The sequence below is a fragment of the Quercus suber genome, unplaced genomic scaffold (assembly GCF_002906115.3).
Source record: "Quercus suber isolate HL8 unplaced genomic scaffold, Cork oak 2.0 scaffold_225, whole genome shotgun sequence".
In the NCBI taxonomy this organism is placed as follows: Eukaryota; Viridiplantae; Streptophyta; class Magnoliopsida; order Fagales; family Fagaceae; genus Quercus; species Quercus suber.
Genome location: NW_027069683.1, coordinates 438,034 through 460,274, shown reverse-complemented (window position 1 = coordinate 460,274; position 22,241 = coordinate 438,034). Strand labels below are relative to the sequence as shown.

The window sequence follows — 22,241 nt, the reverse complement described above, 5'->3', positions numbered from 1 at the left end:
AAAAAAAAAAAAAAAAAAAAGAGAGAGAGAAGGTAAGTACAAGAATATCAAGATAGACTTTTGAATGAATGAATGAATGGGCAATGTATGTGATTTTCTTCTTTTAATATGGAGATCATATCCTAGTTTTTTTACTAGGCCCAAAAGCCAGATATTCTTGTACTTACCTTCTCTCTCTCTTTTTTTTTTTTTTTTTTTTTTTTTTTTNTCACAATTAGTACTTTGAACTAATTATAAAATGAGTGTCAAATTAATTAGGCCCAGTTGGCAAACTACCCTTACTTAGCAATTTAGCATAGACATTGGCAAAGCCAAGTACGTACATAGTAGCAAATTCAGAAAACAAACATTAATAATTATGGTGGGTCTAATTTAATGGTAGGGTGAAGATCTGTGAGAGTAGGAGTTGAGGCTAAGCTCGAGGGAAGTACGAGACCCACTGATTCCATCATCTGCAGAGCGATAACAGCTGGTGTAGTTGTACCCATTATTGGTGGTGTAAGGGTTCATGTTGCAGAAGCCATTGATGTCTTCAGCATGCATGGGGAACAGTGGGAGAGTTTCTTTCTCACAAGCTTCTTCATCTTCTTCTTCTTCTTCTTCTTCTTCTTCTTGTACTCCTAAGTTTTCCTCCATTAATCTTCTCTTATCAAAGAGGGTACTGTAGGATGAAGAATAGGGATCAACCCCTACACATCCAAAGTTTTGCCCCATAGATCCACCAACACCACCATTGTTACCTCCATTTGATATTGAGCAGTCCTGTTTGAGACAAATAAGCATTAAAGAGGAGAGTCTTAAAAAGGCTAGCAAGAAAGATATATATATATATATATATAAGATTATAAAAGGACTCTAATAAATAGAAAAGTTGCTACTTTTTTCACAATATATTACCATTTTAACTATAGTCTTGTGCACTGCATTGTTTTTTCCTCTAATTAGTTTAGCCCAAAATGAAATTGATTTCTCTTCTTGAAAGCTTTAATTTTTACTGTTTATAAGAAGGAAACTGAATAGATATTCTTCTTCTTTTATAGATATTTTAAGGGTCTGAAGAAGGATTGTCTAGCTTGTCTCTCCCTTTTATTGAAACCAGATACCAAAAGTGCTGTCTGTACAGTACTTGGTGTGATCAACTTGCACTATATATATATGATACACATGGTCTCAAGTTTAATTATGTCGAGTTTCTTGCCATTTCTATATGTTGCAACTTGCAAAAGAGATGATTTAAACTACAAGAACTTGTATAACTCTGAAAAAAAAAAAAAAAAAAAAAAACCTTAATAACTCAGTAACCAATTTTCATCATAACTCTGAGGGACAAAGTGCCAAACCTATAGATACTTACCTAAGCTTTTCTCCATAATCACTGATCCATATCCATAATTCCCCATATGCCCAACAGAAATCACCCCAGATGATGAAGATGAAGCAGAGACCCCTGCAAACCACACCCACATTATAATCTTATATATATATATATATATATATATATCTTTCTTGCTAGCCTTTTTAAGACTCTTCTCTTTAATGCTTATTTGTCTCAAACAGGACTGCTCAATATCAAATGGAGGTAACAATGGTGGTGTTGGTGGATCTATGGGGCAAAACTTTGGATGTGTAGGGGTTGATCCCTATTCTTCATCCTACAGTACCCTCTTTGATAAGAGAAGATTAATGGAAGAAAACTTAGGAGTACAAGAAGAAGAAGAAGAAGAAGAAGAAGATGAAGAAGCTTGTGAGAAAGAAACTCTCCCACTGTTCCCCATGCATGCTGAAGACATCAATGGCTTCTGCAACATGAACCCTTACACCACCAATAATGGGTACAACTACACCAGCTGTTATCGCTCTGCAGATGATGGAATCAGTGGGTCTCGTACTTCCCTCGAGCTTAGCCTCAACTCCTACTCTCACAGATCTTCACCCTACCATTAGATTAGACCCACCATAATTATTAATGTTTGTTTTCTGAATTTGCTACTATGTACGTACTTGGCTTTGCCAATGTCTATGCTAAATTGCTAAGTAAGGGTAGTTTGCCAACTGGGCCTAATTAATTTGACACTCATTTTATAATTAGTTCAAAGTACTAATTGTGAAGTTGACGTGTAATGCAAAGAACTTAATGGGTGATTAATTTAGCTTTTCCTTTGTCTCTTTTGAAAGAATATTCCATGATAATTTGCTATAATGAATGGATTAAGGACACAAACAATCATATAGTAATGATTAGGATATTTATTAAGACCTACTTTGTAGTTTATACATATTGTGAGCTCCTAGAAGACCACGTCTTTTGTTAAGTTTTAGCTTGCACATTATCAGATAGTGCAAGATTTGTGGAGGTTAAAACTTGAAAAAATGGCTTTCTGTCACCTTCACTGAATTGATTAATGCTTCAGTAGCTTTCACGCGCATGCACATTGCGTGGAAAAGTGAATTCTCGACAGAGATTTTAGGTGTGGCTAGTGCTGGTGCGCCTAATCTAACACTGCATAGGTTTTCTGGGTATCATATGGTGCTGTGTACACAGTGAAAAGAATTGGCAATGATATCCAATCCAATGGTATAAAGAAATACTCTATTATGAGAATGGAAAGGGACTGTTAGAGGAAGTATGATGAAAATACGAGAATGTGAAAGCACATATGCGTCTGCAGTTATAAGGCACAGGAAGTGGTATATATTTTGAAGTTTGAACCCATTTCGTAGAAACAGCAATGTTATTTGTTTTCCTCTCAAAGCTATCAAATGAAATGTGGGTTTTATAGTGCCCAAGCCAAGTTGCACATTGGCACAATCCTTGACTTATCTCACTAGTACCACTACCATTTCAAAGTTATAAATACCATACATACTCATTAGTTTAATTTGGCACAAAATAATTTTTAGTAATGATGTACTGTTTTGAAGTGTGTATATATATATATATATATAACTCATCATGATATTAAAAAGAAAAAAAAATAGTGTTTATTACATACTCTTATTCACACAGTTTTCCTATTTTGAGACGTGTGTACGAAACTGTGTGGATTAACTTAATTATATGCAACATCATTTACCCTATTAAGAATATATCCAACTCATTATTACTAGTGTGTGATTTTATACTAGTCAAGAGTAAGGTTGAGTTTGGATTGCATTGAAATTATTTCTCTCTCTGCGTTTGGTATTTTTCTATGAGTCCCGTGTATTGTTCATGGGATCCGCAAGTACGGATTTCAGCAAATTTAACTTTAAAACTGGGTCCTAAGGCACTATTCATATATTTAAAAATTATTTCACTACAATATTTTTAGTTTTCAGTAATAAGCGGAATCTAAACAGGCCCTAAGTGTATTGGACTACTTACTAATGTGAAGACTTCAAATAAAACCTTGGAAATAGTGAAATACATCAAGCCTCGGGCCTTTTATAATCTCCTCTAAAAACTATATAGTTTTTAGATGTATCTATTCTTCACCAAATATTTTGGGAACTATCCTAATTATTCACTTCTATCTATAGAATCACAAAATGAACCCCTCTTCGTCTTCTAAGATGGAATGAAATTCCTTGAGGGAAAAAAATGAGAATAATATTGACTCTTATCGAGTATTATTCAATATTTCCAGCCCTCATCTTGAGGTCAACTGACACTGCCAACTTCTGGAAAAGGATTCATTCACCAACTTTTGCAAGAGTGGAAAAGGATTTCACTCTTGCATTCATTCCACGTGAACCAAATGGGCTTGAGAGTCCCAAATTTCCTAACCTATTTGTTCTTTCAACAAAGTACACCAATTAGTACTCTTTTTTTGCCGACTAGAATATTAATCTGACCACCAGCATCTTCTTAATTACTGCCTATAGGCTATATACAAAGTACATACTCTAGACAGCTCTCTTAGTTCGATTGACTTTAATTTGTTTAAAGGATGAATACATGCACTACACAAATGAATGTAACAAGAAATCATGAAGTCATTGGCAGGGTGGCTTGATGCATTTGGGAGTTTAGGACGAAAATTGATTATCTCGTTTTAGATGCAAAATTATTACTAATTAATATGAACTAAATATAATTTTTTTTTAATAGAAATTTTATAGAAAAAAAGAATTTGACAAAATCATTCATATTTGTTGATGTAGCAAATTGATAGTGGTAAGTAAAAGAGCGGTGTTAGTGGTAGACTTAGATGAAAACTAGTAAAAGTTTGCTAATTCAACTCTTATTATTATTCTTTTTTTTTATTTAAGAAATGCAACATTTACAATATTTTTTACAACAAATCCTAGGTTTTAAGTTGTTTTTGTTTTCTATTTGAAAATATTACTATAATTATTTTTTTTGCCATCAATAACAGGCTGTAAGAACTTGTTACTTAGCATTAGTTGTAAAAGTGTTGTGAAAAATATTGTAGACATTGCATTTTTCTCTATTTTTTATTTGTTTTTCATCTGGTAAAAAAATATTATTTTATTTATTGATTATAAATAACTATATTGGTTAAAATTTGGGTGCCTTTTTTACTTGGGACCTTAGGTGACTGCATCTCTTGCTCTACCATTCAGCTAGCGCTAGTCATTGGTTATCTTTTTATCTAAAGGTTCACAACATACACTTTGTTTGTCCATAATAATTATAACCTCACACACAGCAACTACATTCGGTAATGACTCACTTTGCCCACATACAGCCACTAACCAACATAATGTAATCTTATGCGTATAAATTATGGATAAAATTTAGATATACAAATTAAGCTCGTGAAAGTAAGATGAAGGCAAGAATGTCTTTTACTGGTTCAGAACCATAAAGCTTGTGAAAGGCAGAAGAAAAGGTTAAATTCTGATGCTCATGCGAAAGGGGTTGGGTTGGTAATACAAATTGAATAATACATGTTGAAGCTGGAGCTGAGTTAGATGAAAATGGCAAAACCAATTGTCAAGTGCAAGGCAAAACGACACGCGTGAAATTAAAAGAACAAAACAAAGCTGAAGAACAAAACGGAGATTGTAGTTTAATGAAATCACGTGCCTAGCATATGTGTAACTTAAGTCTCAATTTGTTGTATTAGAAGTCCACTTGGCATGCATCTGATAGTGCAGTTGTAATCCCGTTAGATTAGGAAGTTGTTAATTTTCTGTTTTAAGTCTTAACTCCTCTGTTAGGTATATATAGAAACAGGGATTTATATATCTAATCACTCACTTGTACATTTTCTTATCTTGATGAATGAGAATTTCTCTTTTTCTCTCAAAGTTCTCTCTTCAATTTCTAGAACCTTCTTCTAATATGTATCGGAGCAAGATTTTCTTTGAGTTTCTTTGAGTTTCGTTGTTGCCAAACAGATTTTGGTCTTCGAAATTCTTTCTTTTCTTCTTATTTGTGAGTTTCTTTCATTTTCGTTGTTGTCAAACAGTTTTTGGTCTTCAAATTTCTTTCTTTTCCTTTTGATTTGCTTGAAGTTCTAGTCTTCATGGCTTCTGATTCAACAACAAATCAAGCATAGTCTTCCACTCAATCTGTGCCTTCTACAAGCACAACAATGGCAGATGAATCTGCTAACAACCCTTATTTTCTTCCAACCACTAAGAGTCCAGGAATAGTTCTTACTTCGCAGCCGTTAATTGGTCCAGAGAACTATTTGAGTTGGGCGAGATCAGTGTTCTTGGCCCTAAGTTCATGAAAAAAATTTGGTTTTGTGAATGGTTTGATTCCTCAACCAGATCTTACCTCCATTGTACAACTCTTGGAGTAGGTGTAATACCACTGTGCTCTCATGGCTGACCAATTCTCTCAGCATGGATCTCAAGGCAAGTGTGATATATATCAACACTGCAAGGGATTTATGGATTGATCTCAGAGACAGACTTTCACAGGGCAATACTCCAAGGCAATTTGAGCTGCAAAAGAAAATTGCTCGTCTTTCTCAAGGTACACTCACAGTAAGTTCATACTTCACTAGGTTTAAAACATTGTGGGATGAGTTTATCAATTTTCAACCTTTCACTGTATGCAATTGTGATTGCACATGTGGTTCTAAGGCTTCTCAATTGGAAGCACAGCATAAGGAGCATGTTTTTCGCTTTATGATGGGATTAAATGATAGTTATGGAAACATTATAGGCTAGATTTTGTTGCTTGAGCCTTTTCCATATATTAGCAAGGTCTGTTCTTTAATCTTGCCAAAAGAAAAGAGAAGGAGTTTTGGACATGGAGTTAATGTAGTCTATCCTGCTGAGGCTACTGCTATGTTTGCTACTCATGCTAAGGGTTTTAATGGCAATCAAGGACAGAACCGAGGCAATCGTGGTAATAAAGGTCATTTTAAGAAGGAGAGACCCATCTGTACTTACTGTGACCTTAGTGGTCATATTGCAGACAAGTGTTATAAATTACATGGGTATCCTCCAGGCTACAAGCATAAGGGAAGCAATCAAGCTATGGCTAATCAAGTTTCAGCATTTTTACCTTCTGAAAATTTTGGCAATTTGGATGGTTTTGCCTTGGGCAATCCAAATTTGATCCAAAATAATGCTGGCTTCCCTAATCATAGTTTTCACTTTGAAGTTGGATTTCCTTCATAGCCTTCACAGCCTTCTTTTGGTGCTATGTTTGCTTCCCCACAGACTTTTGTCCAAGGTTGTTAGCCTCAGTGTCCCATCTCTCAGGTTCAATGTAAGCAACTTTTTAACTATTTGAAAGCAGTCACAACTTCTGGTTCAGGCATTGGTACTTCTACTGCTCATCAAGTAGCTATTGTTATGACATCTGCTCCTGCTATTCAACCTGCCTTAACACCTAACTCAGCTTCTTCTTCTACTGTTGATGCTTCAAATTTTTCAGGTAATCCTTTTTGGATTCCCCCAAATTTCACACATTCTGTTTTTTCTGCCTATATTGCTAATAAACCTGTTTTTAAGTCTAATGATTGGATTTTGGACACTGGTGCTACTGACCACATGGTCCATTCAGTGTCACAACTTACTACAATCACTTCTACTGTCCATTCTTATGTTTTCTTGCCAAATGGTGATCAGGCTTTAGTAACACATATAGGCATTGTGCAGATTTCACCCACTTTAACACTTACAAATGTTTTGTGTGTTCCTACTTTTAGTTTTAATCTCATTTCCATAAGCAAACTTACACAACAATCTTCTTGTTGCCTTATATTTCTTGGACATTGGTGTTTTATCCAGGACCTTGCTCAATGGAGTATGATTGGTCTGGGTAAAGAATGTCAAGGGCTATATCTGTTGCAAGCTCCTGCTTCTTAGATTGCTCCTACTGCCTTGGTTGCTTCTACTGGCCATTCTTCTTCCACTTTATGGCACAGCAGATTGGGCCATCCTTCATTTTCAAAGCCTTCTTTGTTGAATAAATTTGTAGGTTTTGAAGCTTTTAATAAGTCAGATTGTTGTGAGGTTTGTCATTTTTCTAAGCACAAAAGGTTACCTTTTCCTTCTAGCAGTCATGTATCTGTTCAACCTTTTGAACTTGTTCATTGTGACTTGTGGGGTCCTTTTTTCACTTGTACTGTTGAAGGTTTTAGGTATTTCTTAACAATTGTTGATGATTTCTCTCATTGTACTTGGGTTTATCTTCTTAAGAATAAATCTGATACTCAGTTTTTCATTCCTAATTTTGTTAACATGGTTCATACTCAATTTCATGCTTCTGTTAAGACTATTAGGAGTGACAATGGTACATAATTTTTCTTAAGGAATTTCTTTCATTCCAAAGGCATCTTGCATCAATTGTCCTGTGTTGATACTCCCCAACAAAATGCCATTGTTGAGAGGAAGCATCAACACATTCTCAATGTTGTAAGAGCATTAAAATTTCAATCAAACTTGCCTTTGTGCTTATGGGGTGATTGCATTCTTACTGCTGTCTATCTTATTAATAGACTGCCTTCTAAATCTCTTCACAACAAAAGTCCCTATGAATTACTTTTTAAGTCTTCTCCACCTTATAATCATTTAAGGTGTTTTGGTTGTTTGTGTTTCATATCCACTTTATCACATAATAGGCACAAATTTGCACCTAGGGCCAGAAAATGTGTTTTCTTAGGCTATACTCATGGCATTAAGGATACAAGGTTCTTGATCTTGAATCCAATTTTGTTCATATTTCAAGGGACATCATCTTTTATGAACATATTTTTCCTTTTGTCATATCAGATTACCCTTCCACTTCTTATATTGATTCTTTTGTGTTCCCACATTATGTTTCTGATGCATCTTATATTTCTGCTGCACCTCATTTTTCAGATCCTCCTAACCCTCAAGCTGATTCAATCATTACTCCTAATCCACCTGATTCTAATTGTTCCCAATGTGATTCCCAACTTGATGTGCTTTTGCCTTCAGCTTTGGATAATTCTCAAACTGATGTGCCTTTACCTTCAGTTTTGGATTCTGTCACTCCTTCCTCACCACCTTCCATTGATCACTCTCTACCTATTTCCTCATCTTCTTTACCTATCTTAAGAAAATCAACCAGACCTCATCACCCACCTGCTTACCTCTCTGATTATTTTTGTAAAGCAGTTAGTACCAAGCCTGCTTCTGGCTTGCCTTATGACATTTTAAAGGTTATAAGTTACTCACATCTTGGACCTTAGTTTGCATCCTTTCTCATGGCTGTTAGTTCTGTCCCATCAGAACCTGTTTCATTTTCTCAAGCAGTTAAGTTTCCTGAGTGGAGAGCTGCCATGGACAAGGAAATTGAAGCTTTAGAACTCAATAATACTTGGACACTAACCCTTTACTTGCTGGTAAGTCTTCCATTGGTTGTAAATGGGTATATAGGGTTAAATATCACTCAAATGGTTCTATAAAGAGGTACAAAGCTCGTTTGGTTGCCAAGGGTTTTATCCAAAAGCTTGGTTTAGACAATTCAGAGACTTTTAGTCTAGTTGCTAAATTAGTTTTAGTCAGGATTGTCTTGTCTTTGGCTGCTGTGAATAGGTAGTTTCTTCACCAAATGGATGTCAATAATGCTTTTCTCCATGGTGAGTTGGTTGAGGATGTTTATATGTGTTTACCACTTGGTTTTCACAGCAAGGGGGAGCATTTGGTATGTAAATTGAATAAGAGCCTTTATGGATTGAAACTAGCTTCTAGAAAATGGTTTGAGAAGTTTTCATCCACCATTATGCAAATGGGCTTCATTCAATCAAAATCTGATTATTCCCTGTTTACACACACACAAGAATCTTCATTCACAGTGCTTTTGGTTTATGTAGATGACATATTGTTGACTGGTAATAATCCAACTTGTGTTCAACATTTGAAGAAGGTTCTTGATGACAGATTTGGTTTAAAGGACCTGGGGTCTCTAAGGTATTTCTTAGGACTTGAAGTGGCTAGAATTGATGCAGGTATAAGCTTGAACCAACGGAAGTATGCCTTGGAAATTTTGGAGGATACAGGTTTTCTAGGTTCCAAACCAGTCAAGTTTCCCATGGAACAGAACTTGAAGCTGTCCAAATATGAGGGAAAGCCATTGATAGATCTCGCTCAGTTTAGGAGACTTATTGGGAGATTCTTGTACCTCACTTTGACAAGGCCAGACATCACCTATGCTGTGCACAGGCTGAGTCAGTTTGTATCACAGCCAAGAGAGCCCCATTTACTAGCTGCCAACAGAGTACTTCAATATATAAAAAGCTCACCAGGAAGAGGCATTTTCTTTCTAAGCTGATTTGATCTGCACATTAAGTCCCTCTACAATGCAGATTGGGCTAGATGTCCTGACACTAGGAGGTCCTTAACTGGTTATGCTATTTTCTTGGGGGAATCATTAATTTCTTGGAGGTCTAAGAAGCAAGGTGTTGTTTCAAGGTCCTCAGCTGAAGCTAAGTACAGAGCTATGGCAAGTGTGGTGTGTGAAGTTACTTGGGTGCTACAAATACTTAAGGATTTAAAGGTGAATCATGCAAGACCAGTTATGTTATTCTGTGATAATCAGGCAGCCTTGCATATAGCTGCAAATCCAGTCTTCCATGAGAGGACAAAACATATCAAGGTTGATTGTCATTTGGTAAGGGATAAGATCATGGAGGGTATGATTAAAACGTTTCATGTTGCTAGCAACTCACAAGTGGCAGATATTTTTACCAAAGCATTGGGCTTCTTAGCTTTTACAAGGCTTGCTAGAAAATTAGGCTTGAAGGACATTTTTGTTTCCAGGGATGTAAAGACACAAATCATAGATCAAGCTTCAGATCAAGAAGGTCAAGTCTCAAAACTTGAAGTTCAGGACTTGAGGGGGAGTGTTGAAGCTGGAGCTGAGTTAGATGAAAATGGCAAAACCAATTGTCAAGTGCAAGGCAAAACGACACGCGTGAAATTAAAAGAACAAAACAAAGCTGAAGAACAAAACGGGAGATTGTAGTTTAATGAAATCACGTGCCTAGCATATGTGTAACTTAAGTCTCAATTTGTTGTATTAGAAGTCCACTTGGCATGCATCTGATAGTGCAGTTGTAATCCCGTTAGATTAGGAAGTTGGTTAATTTTCTGTTTTAAGTCTTAACTCCTCTGTTAGGTATATATAGAAACAGGGGATTTATATATCTAATCACTCACTTGTACATTTTCTTATCTTGATGAATGAGAATTTCTCTTTTTCTCTCAAAGTTCTCTCTTCCAATTTCCAGAGACTTCTTTCTTAATAATACACCTGAAGCATCCATTCACACCAAGTACCCCTTGCCCAACATAACCCTTGGTGAACCAACCACTCCTTTTATATTTTTCTTTTTATTTCTCTTTCTATTTTACTTTGAAAGGTCTCTTTTTGTGGGTGTACCTTTTCGACTAGTCATGTGTTTGTTTTTTTGGTGATGTTTAAGGTTTTTTTGTGATGTGGGTGTGGTTTGCGGGTGTTTTTTTTTTTTTTTTTTCTTTTGTGGGAATAATAATTGATAAATAAATTAAATTTTATAATATTCAAAATTATCATTTAAATAATAACATCTCATTAAAATTAGATTTCATCATAAACCAAAAATAAAATTAGGAGATGTGTGGGAGTAAAAGCCCAGAGCTACTTAATGGGTCCGGGGTGCCCTGTTAAGGACTATTATATTTTCGAGGAGCAATAGGTGGTTGGGACGGCCCATCTGAAGGCAGGAAGCCCAGAAGTAAAGGGGGAATACCGTCCGAAGAGGTCACTGCTGGTCCGAGGACGTCCTTCTCCTCGACCACGAATAGCCTTGATCAAACAAACGTGTGGAAGGCCTGAATAACCTTCCTAACAATCTTAATGATAATGATAAGTTCTGAGTGGATCTAGAGATGATCAGAACTAAAGAAAAATATCTAAAGGAAAAGCTGCCACCACTGCATTTAATGCGCTGCAACAGCTTTTCTGGCCGCATTTATGTGGAAAAGACCCCTGAACAGTGCAACCTCAGCTACCGCCACTCACAAAGAATTAAAGTAGACACATGACGTGACATGCACTTGAGTAGATGCGCGGATGAAGAACAGGTGGACGATGGAGATGATAGGAGGGGATGCTATATAAAGAAGAAGGGTCCCTGATAATGGGGGACGGAGAAGAGAGGGAAAAAGAGAGAGAAAAGCTTTACTGTAACTCTGAATGCTGTAATCACCGCTCACTTAATAAAACATCTCTTCGGACATTCATGCATGGAGTTGTTAAAGCATTAGTTCATGTTATCATCACTGCAAGTAATCTAGCCCACCACTGTCTACTTCATAACCAGCCCAGCTCTTTCGCCCACTCTCTATAAATTCATTGTTCTGGGTTCGTTGGGCCTTTAACTCATATCCTTTGGGCTTGGGCTACAAAAACCAACCCTACAGGAGATATTATAATTTCATTGGTGCTTAAAGTACAATTTATAACATGATAAAAAAATTACTATCAATTCATGAATGTTTTTAGGTAGCGGAATTAAGGCGTAGACCAAGTCATTAGCTTGAGACAATATACTCTATCTACAAATTTATCCGATTTAGTAAATAAATAATTTTTGCATTTTATTTCCAAGATAAAAAAGCTCAGTCATCTTACTGATTATCCTTATAGGCCTACATTGCTTGTAGAATATGAAGCTCTTAATATAGTACTTTCCAAACCCAAAATATAGTATATTAATAATATATTTAAATATATTTTAACAACGAATGTCTGAGGAGGGAGTAATATTGTGTTAGAGTACTGTAAAATCTATTAATCAAAGAATTGTCCTCTTTCAAAAGCTTACACCGCATGTTTATAAACATCTGAGGTGCCTTGTCATTTAATCCCATGTTTAAAACAAATTGCTTAAAAAAAAAAATTCTAAATTTTTTTTTTTTTTTTGGTATTAAAAACATTGGACAACAATGATAATAACCCGCTATTACTGATGGTTTGAATAGCCATTTAGATACAAACCGTCTGAGCATTTTTTTTTTTTTTAAAGAGAGTTTTAATCTATGGCGTCCGCTCCTGAAAATAGCTCTTTATCATCAAACCAAGACACTAATCAGTTTTTGGTATAGGCGGGAATTGAACCTTAAATCTCTTATACAACCATCAGAAACTTTACCAGTTAAACTAAATGGAACCCACAAACCATCTAAGCATCTTAATGCTCATTTTGAATTGATCAACTAAAGGGAGAAACTTTCAAAAGACAAATTTTGACTTTAATAACGGGTATAAATATTAGTAAATGACTATTTGATCAAAAATAAATTTTATAAATGAAATGTTAATGAATGCCTTAAGGGCATGGTTTAAGAATTATTTTTAGAAACATTTTATGAGAAAATAATAGAACAATTAATTTTCCGATAGCTTTTATATTTACTATGAAAGTAGTGTTAAAAACTTTTCTAATATAGTTTATTAGAGCATCCACACTAGATGTGGGATATGTGCCAAATGTTAAATATTTGGCACATATCCCACACCAAACCCAATTTTAGCCTATTTAGTAGATGTGGCATATATTAATTTTTTTGCAACATTGAACAGTACCGTGGCAAATTTGCCACGGTACGGAATGCATGTGGCAAAATTTTTTTCTTTTAATGTGTAGATTGTGTTGATGAGTTGTAATAAATATTATTTTAATGTGTAGTAAATATTATTTTAATGTATAGAATTGAATTATAAAACATCTGATAAATGGGATGTTGTAAAATGATGTGGTAAAATAATAAAGTAAGCCTTTGGTGTGGTAAAATGACATAATTTTTAGAACATCTGCTACGGATGCTCTTAACAATTGTTCTAAGGACACTCGTTAACGTGGCCTATTTTAATTGTGGTTTATTTATTTATTTATTTATTTATGAGAATGAAGTGCCATGTTAATGGTGTATTTAGAGTAATTGTTAATAAATCATAATAGGAAAATTTTGACATCATTTTCATGAAAAATATAAAAAAAACTTTCAATAAAATTAGTTATTTTATCATTTTTCAATAAAGTGTTTCTTAAAATAATTCATAAACCAATGTTCCAATATCTTAATTCTCGAAAAAAAGGAAAATTCCAATCTCTTCGACGTCTGGGGTGATTTATGTTGGGCATGTGGGGAATTACATATGGAGAAAAGGGATATTTTCGTCAACACGGAATTACAACGGCTACCTCAGGAATATAGTCGTTGCAACTTTCAAAAAAAGATAAATCACCTAAATCAGGCAAAAGAGCATCGCGAAGAACAAACCTCAATCAAAACTCTCTCTCTCTCTCTCGCAGGGACGTACGTACAGTTCATAAGCGCTCAAATATTCACAATAACAGGCTCTTCTTCTTCTTCAACTCTTTCTTCATATTTTGTTTCTTTAATCTAACTCTTTGTCTTGCAGGCTTTGATTCTTTGTTTTAGTTTCAACAAAAATTTTTTTTTGTAGGGTGTTGTACTTTCTCTCTCACTGTTTCTTTATTGTCTATTTCTCTCTATATTTTTGTTGTTGTTGGTTGTGTTAGAGTTATGGATGCAGGGTCTGTGAATTCTTCTCCCTCTCCTTCTTCTTCTACAAGTAGATACTTGAAGTCGCAGTCTCGGTTCCCTCTTCAGGAACAATTTCTTCAGAGGAAGAAGCCCAGAGAAAATGTAATTTCATATATTTTTTCTTTAGTTTTGTTTACATCTCTGTTTTTGCTTTACTGTTTTACCCATTTGTTTCCATTGCCCTTTTTTTGGTGCCTTCTTGCTTTAAATTTCATTTCTTCACATGGGTTTTCTACAATTTGATCTTTGAAATAAGGTTTCTTCGAATAGAGAATTCCGATTTTTGCCCCAAGTTTCAATTTTTAATGAAATTCTTTATTGGGTTTTTTTTTACAAAAAGCAGGCATTCAATTTCAAACTGTTCTTTTCTTTCTTTCTTAATTTTTCAAATGAGGCATCTCTGATTGATTGGCTTAAAAACCCTTTTTTTTGGGGGGCGTTTGAAATCTTAAACCGATGTCAGTTCTTCTATATTGATCTTTTGAAACGTGGAATGTCTTCTACTATGGTATTCTGATGTAATCTTTGTTCCTCACAAGCAGTTGGATAGGTTTATTCCAAACCGATCAGCAATGGATTTTGATTACGCGCACTATATGCTGACAGAAGGGAGGAAAGGCAAAGAGATTCCACCTGCAAGCTCGCCCTCCAGAGAGGCCTACAGGAAGCATTTGGCAGAGACCTTCAACATGAACAGGACTAGAATTCTTGCTTTCAAGGACAAACCCCCCGCTTCAGTCGAGTTGTTCCCGCCCCATTTCTTCTCTTCTGCGCCACAGGATAAGTCTGCCAAGCCCCGGCGACACATTCCTCAGGTGGGGGCCTATGATTATTCTAGTCTTGTATTGATTCTTTTGTGGCATAAAAGTTTATGGACTTGGTTATATTTAGAGGATGACGACATCTTCTCGGTTGGAAAATGTTAGGGTATAAGTCTTTTAATTTAAAAATTTTACATGATAAATGAACATCCAAAAGGCTTTGATTCTAGTCTTGTATTGATTCTTTCGTGGTATAAAAGTTTATGGACTTTTTTATATTTAGAGGATGAGACATCTTCCTGATTGGAAAATGTTAGGATATAAGTCATCTTAATTTAATTTAATAATTTTACATGATAAATGAACATACAAAAGGCTATCTCATCACACACCTTTTGTATGCTTAAATAGTTTATAGTTGGGGTCTATGATTCTAGTCTTGCATTTAATTCTTTTGTGGTACAAAAATTTTCTGGACTGGTTATATTTAGGACGGGATTGAGACATTTACTGTTTACATGATAACATGAACATCCAAAAAGGCTATTTCATCATACACCTCTTGTTTGCTCATTTAATATGAATATTCATATTCTGAGATGTATGGTAGCAACATAGACAAATGAGTTCATTGTTTTGGGTTCATTATGTTGCCGTATCAATTCTGTGATGTGAGTGAACATAAAGAATTTGCGGAAAGGTGGTTCGTATATAATTTTAATCTCAAATGTTTGCCTTATGAGAGTATAGATAACTATGTTGTATTCTAATTTGTTTGGTTTCCTTTTGTTTGATTATGCAGACTTCTGAGAGAACATTAGATGCCCCTGACATAGTGGATGATTACTATCTCAATTTACTGGATTGGGGGAGCAGCAATGTTCTTGCAATTGCTCTTGGAAATACAGTTTATCTCTGGGATGGTTCAAATGGCTCTACTTCAGAACTTGTCACTATTGATGATGAAGATGGCCCTGTCACAAGTGTTAACTGGGCTCCTGATGGCCAGCACATTGCCATTGGCTTGAACAATTCTGAAGTACAGTTGTGGGATTCAACAGCTAATCGACAGGTTCCTTGATTCTTCATTGATCCTCTTTATTTTTTTAATTCTATTTTATAAATTTTTGCTAATGCTTTTTGGCCACTGTAAATGTTCTTTCTGCAGCTAAGAACTTTGAGAGGTGGCCACAGATTGAGAGTTGGATCACTGGCATGGAACAATCACATCCTTACCACCGGAGGAATGTGTGGTCTGATCATTAACAATGATGTAAGAGTCAGATCACATATTGTTGAAACCTATAGAGGTCACGAGCAAGAGGTTTGCGGGCTTAAATGGTCACCCTCAGGCCGGCAATTGGCAAGTGGAGGCAATGATAATCGCCTATTCATATGGGACAGATCAATGGCATCTTCAAATGCAGCGACGCAGTGGCTTCACAGACTTGAAGAGCACACATCTGCAGTGAAAGCTCTTGCTTGGTGTCCTTTCCAGAGCAATTTGCTAGCCTCTGGTGGAGGTGGAGATGATAGGAGCATAAAGTTTTGGAATACTCATACCGGTGCATGCTTGAATTCTGTGGACACTGGCTCTCAGGTGTGTGCTTTACTGTGGAACAAGAATGAGAGAGAGCTGCTTAGCTCTCACGGGTTTTCTCAGAACCAGCTCACTCTTTGGAAATACCCATCAATGGTGAAGATGGCAGAGCTCACTGGTCATACTTCAAGAGTTCTTTTCATGGCTCAGGTATTATATGAACTCAACATGAAATTTTTTTTAATCTCCCTGAAAATTTTTATCTTTCTTCATGGATTGACAATGTTTTCACCTTAATATAAACCTTTTGCAGAGCCCAGATGGTTGCACAGTGGCAACGGCAGCAGCAGATGAAACACTTAAATTCTGGAATGTCTTTGGGGCCCCGCAAGTGGCAAAACCTGCTCCAAAAGCAAATCCTGAGCCCTTTTCCCATGTAACTCGTATCAGATAGATGTAAATAAAAGCTCCAGATATCAAAATTGTCTCTGCAAACGCTAATTGGATATTCCCTGTGGGCAAAGCTGCAGCCGAGAGAATTGCAAGGCAAGGAGATGCAACATCAGATGATTCAGAGGACTCTGGAATCGACAACTAATGTAATGTCTCTCTGCAAACTCTGATTGGATATATGTCATATTTATGCATCAGTTATTTTGGCAGATAAGGGAGCAGCTGCAGCCAAGAGAATTGCAAGGCCCCGGCCAGCTGAGTGGTTCTAAGGTGCAAAGCAGTGCACTTAAAGTTCACTCTAGTAGACTTATGAGTGATAAATATGCTTCTAACTAGTAAGCACACAGCAGTGTGCTTTGAGTCTGTATAAACTGCCTTTATAATAACTAGGGGCCAGTTTGGTAGCGGTGTTTAGGTACTGTTGTTTAAAATAATGCGAAGACTGTGGTATAGAATTAACTTTAGGTGTAAATACACTTTTGGTCCCTACATTTTGGGTCATTTCTCGATTTGGTCCCTAAACTGATTTTGCTCCTAAGTCAGTCTCTAAAATCAGAAAATCGATTCTATTTTGGCCTCTTCCGTCAGCCCACTAATAGAAAAATCCTACGTTTCTAACAGAGTGTATAAGTGGCATGTTAAATGCTGACGTGGCTAATAATTTAATAATAAAAATACCACGTCAGCATCCATGTCAACATTTAAATTAATAAAAAATGCCAACTTAACTCCACGTAAGTTTCTACATTAAAAAACAATAATTTATCAGTTTTAATCAAATAAAAAAGAGGAAAAAGAAAATTAAAAATAAAATCAATTAAGATCTGTGTTCATCTTGATCATAAACACTGAACCACAACCCAGAATATTCAAACACAAGAACAAAAGAATAGAATCCATAACCCAGAATCTCTCTCTCTCTGCCCATTACAATCTGCATCATCGGCGGTGGCACGGCGGCATTAACATCGACATCAGCGACTCCTCCGTGGACAACTCCTCCACCGCTACTGCTCCTCCAACTCAAACCCATTCTCCGCCGCTACCCAAAACCGTCGGGTCTCAAAACCCAACTCAAACCCATCAACATCGGCGACTCCTCCGTGGCCAACTCCTCTGTCGTTACTGCTCCTCCAACTCAAACCCATTCTCTGCCGCTACCTTAAACCGTTGGGTCTCAAAAAATCTCTCCTTCTTCATCCATTTCCAATTCCTTCACTTTGGTGGTAGTGGTTTTGGGATCTGTTGGTTGGTGGTGGCGGCGGTGGTTTTGGGATCTGGGTTTGATTGTGGTAGTGGTGTGGTGTGGTTTTCGAATTTTGGTTTGATTTGCTGAAGATTTGGTTTGAGTTCTTGGGTTACTGGGTTTGATTTACTAAAGATTTGGGTTTGAGTTTTTGGATTGCTGGGTTTGATTTGGGTGTTCTTGATTTGCTGGGTTTGAGTTCTTGATTTGTTGGAGATTTGAGTTCTTGGTTTCTTCATTCTTCCTGTTAGTATTTAATTTAATTTTTTCTTCTTGTTTTCATTTATGTCCTAGTGATTTGGGTTTGAGTTCTTGGCTGGCTGGGTTTGATTTTGGAGTTCTTGATTTGCTGGGTTTAAGTTCTTGATTTGCTAGGTTTGAGTTCTTGGTTTCTTCGTTCTTCCTGTTAGGATTTAATTTAATTTATTTTTCTTGTTTTCAGATATTTGTTTTTAATTTTTTTTTTAATATTTTAATCAGATTAGTGTTTATTTTTAATTTGTTCTGACTTAGCATTTTTTATTAATTTAAATGCTGACATGGATGCTGATGTGGTATTTTTATTATTAAATTATTAGCCACGTTAGCATTTAACATGCCACTTATGCACTTTGTTAGCCACGTAGGATTTTTCTATTAGTGGGCTGACGGCAGGGACCAAAATAGAATCGATTTTTTGATTTCAGGAACTGACTTAGGAGCAAAATCAGTTTAGGGACCAAATTGAGAAATGGCCCAAAATGTAGGGACCAAAAGTGTATATACGCCTTAACTTTAATTGGACTAGAAAATATTGTAGCATAAGTATTTAATTTGAACATACATGTATGAGTCTCATATGGAACCTGTAACAGGAGTATCCCCAAAGTTGCTGAGCCAAATACATTGACATGAATAGCAAATACATTGACATGAATTGACTTACTTTATGGAGTCTTAACACATTGTAAAAGACTATTGAAAACAGGATAACAATAATGGTAAAGACATGTTATCACTTGGAAAGTAATGAAAAATGTCTAGAAAAAAGAGTTCTCACCAAATTAGGCCTTGAGTGAAAAGAAATTCCAATTTTTTTATCCAATAGCCCCTTTAGGTGGAAGTTCAAATGCCATAAGTGCAATATTAGATAACACAAGTTACACAACTTTCAAAAGCAAAAAATAAAATGGTGAAACAAGATAAGGTCATCAACCGAGCATTTATAGAATTGTTAGCCTTGACTTCCCACAACTTCAGAAACCACCATGAGAAAGCAAATGCAAGCAAAACATGCCCCTGTTTAGAATGCATTAATTACTAAATAAACTTCTAAAAATATATTTATTTGGTATTTGTCAAAACTCAATTCTTGAAAACAAATTTTATACTTAATTCTTGTAGTGGTCCTAAGCAGCCAACCAGAATTGTTAATATCCTATGTTGGTGTTGATTTTGAGCATTTTAGGTTTGGACATGGCAAACTACGATGATTATTTTGTTTTTACTAATAAGTTACGCCCCACCCGATGGGTCTTGAACACATGTCCTTAGCCTCCCACCTTGCTCTTATAAGGGGAAGATGTGTCATTAAAGACTTAAAGTTAGAGCTTATTGATAAATAAATAAATAAATAACCCACTATAAGCTAATTCTTAAAGCAAGTAATTTCCAAGCTATAAAAAGCTAAGTTCCAAGTTCCAAACCTTGGACAAAAAGAATTGTTGTCTCTCCAAATAGAACCCACATAAACCCCCATTGGGATAGAATTTGGCATATGTGATATCTATAAACAAGCCAAACAAATTGATTGGGTATAAACAATCCCACAAAGCCAAAGAAGAAAGCAAGTACTTGAAAATGATTGGTAGTTGGCACTAAAATTTAAAATTGTGTAACACAAAATAGAGCTAGAAAACTAGCATGTCAACCTCAAGAATAAAAGCTTAGAGCATTAGTATTGGTGGAGGCAAATAGATAAAATGCTAAATTTAGCAACTAAATATAACAAAAGTGGAACAAAAGGCTAATGCATCAGTGGAGCAAAAGCCATATTTTTTGGTTGTTGAGCTACAATGCGCAACCAAAGATGGATGTGCACTGTAGCTAAGATGGTGGTAGTTGTTGTTTATTATGGTAGATACATTATTTTATTATGTTGTTTATATTATTTTATTGTGTTGAATGCTAAAATAAAACCGCTGATATTGGGTGTTTTGTAAAATGAGGCGAAAAAATAGAGAAAGTAATTTTTTATGGTGCCAAATTGCTCAATTTTTGGCACCACTAATGCTAATGCTCTAATATTTAAGCTCCAAAAAACCTAGATTCAACTCCCCCCCCCCCCCCCCCCCAAAAAATCCCACAAAAATTAAACATGAAATATCCCAAATATGAATTTAGAGCCACTTGAATTCATAACTTGAAGAGCTGAAAATCCTCCATCAAAACACAAAACACAACTAGTAATATTATTAAAAAAAAAAAAAACCAAAAAAGAAATGTTGGAACTTGGGAGCCTCACAGTCACACACAGACACAATGGTGCTCTTTTGAAATTACCAAATGGGCATACTCTATTCTAATTTCTAAGACTATGAACCTAAACATACAAACAAACAAACAATTAGAATGCGGATTCTAGATTCAAAATCTCTTGCCAATATTATGGGGTCACCCTATAAGATTCTTTCTAGTAATAACTTGGGAACAAGAGGACTGCATACGCCTAAGTGAATAATCAAATACTCAAAGAAATCTGAACATCCTTTTTTTATTTTTTTATTTTATTTATGAGAAATACGTGAACTTTATTAAATATTAGAAAACAACATAGCATCTTGAATCACCAACGATTCAATGAATGGTGGACAATCTTCTATCCAAGTTACCCACCTGTGGTTTGACCCGATTTCTATGTGCCTACCTGTGGTTCAAAGTTTGACACTTTGCCCACCTGTGCTTGTCACCGTTACCCAGCCGTAACCCACCTCTCCACTCTCCGTTACTCTAACACAAAAATAAGCAAAAAACTCACTCCCACTCAGATCAAACACTCTCAAAACTCACTCTCACTCCCAAAATCTCAAAACTTACTCACTCCTACAACAAGCATCGTTTGAAACTCTTAATTTCATATCCAAGCCGAGGAAGCAAGTTACTAACAGTTGCTCCTCCTCTGTTCAGCAATGGGCTTCGATTCGCAAACTTTCCAATGGAACTGGGTTTTGATCGTGGGTGGGTTTTGATCGTGCATGCGCTTGGGTGCCACCGTAGGTTATTGAACTTGGGTTTTGAGCTTGCATGGTCCTCTGTTCAGCATCAGCAGGTAGATCAAAACCCTCTTTAGTTTTTAATTTTTGAAACCTAGGGTTTGAAATTGGGTTTTTTAATGCTTTTTCGGGTTTTTATTCTTTCTTTGAATTTGAGTTTCTTAAACTATTCTTGATTCCATGTTTCTTCGAATTGAGTTTTTTTCTCCTTACTTTTGTTTCATGAAAGATTATAATAGTAGTTGTGTAACTAGTTGCTAATTTAATCACAATATGAAGTTGTTGAGTTGTTGTTTATATACAGCCAATATGAAGTTGTTGAGTTCTTGTTTATATAAAGCCACTTCTTTGATTATATTTTATAACTTGTTTGATTTTTGTTGTTTATATACAACCTCTGTATGTGTGTGGAGAACAATGCAAATGTGAGGGACCATGGACCACAATGCAAATGTGAGGGACCCATTTAATCTATGTATGGTTTTGTTAAGTTAATTTATCGATACATCTCTCTCATGCTAATTGCTTTCCTTCACATGTCAACTACTTTCAAATTTTCTAATACACTTTCTTGGCTGCCAGCCATATATCTAATGCTTATTGCATATGCATGTACAGCTTCTCAAACCCTTCCTCTACAGTATTTTGACTGAACAAAAATTCGTTGTAATATAGTTGTAATGTAATGGTTGAGTCTTTGCAAAAGGATAATGAATGCTGAAAATTTGAATTATGCCTCTGTAACAGATTCGTTAGTCTATAAGCTTGTAACAAATTTTTGCTATGTCTTCATCAACTGGCAAATGGCTCTACAACTAGTGGTTTCTACCGTGCTGAAGATGGTCATTTATGTACCATTGAGCATTGTGCCCTACGAACAAGTCGAAAAGCTGGTAACTATGGAAGAAGATTCCTCGGTTGTAGTCAATTTAATGTAAGAAACAATTACATTGTTGTATTATTTTAATATGAATTGTGAGTGAGTGAATATAATTGAT

At 35.7% G+C, this 22,241-nt stretch overlaps 3 protein-coding genes across 3 annotated transcripts; 2 read left to right on the top strand and 1 right to left on the bottom strand.

The window, feature by feature from the left end:
- Nucleotides 1-263: 263 nt before the first annotated feature.
- On the bottom strand, nucleotides 264-1,466 carry LOC111987324 (protein WUSCHEL). The gene is given in 2 exon segments (XM_065780128.1): nucleotides 264-762; nucleotides 1,341-1,466. Coding segments are annotated over 2 exon segments (516 nt in total). The 3' UTR covers nucleotides 264-372.
- Nucleotides 1,467-1,536: 70 nt separating this feature from the next.
- Nucleotides 1,537-1,944, top strand: LOC136070321 (protein WUSCHEL-like). The gene has a single exon (XM_065780127.1). The coding sequence runs from the start codon at nucleotides 1,537-1,539 to the stop codon at nucleotides 1,942-1,944; it is 408 nt and encodes a 135-aa protein (XP_065636199.1).
- An 11,962-nt stretch (nucleotides 1,945-13,906) lies between these two features.
- Nucleotides 13,907-16,886, top strand: LOC112025940 (cell division cycle 20.2, cofactor of APC complex-like). The gene is made up of 5 exons (XM_065780109.1): nucleotides 13,907-14,094; nucleotides 14,535-14,807; nucleotides 15,556-15,825; nucleotides 15,922-16,503; nucleotides 16,607-16,886. The coding sequence occupies exons 1-5, from the start codon at nucleotides 13,972-13,974 to the stop codon at nucleotides 16,745-16,747; spliced, it is 1,389 nt and encodes a 462-aa protein (XP_065636181.1). The 5' UTR covers nucleotides 13,907-13,971; the 3' UTR covers nucleotides 16,748-16,886.
- Nucleotides 16,887-22,241: the final 5,355 nt, after the last annotated feature.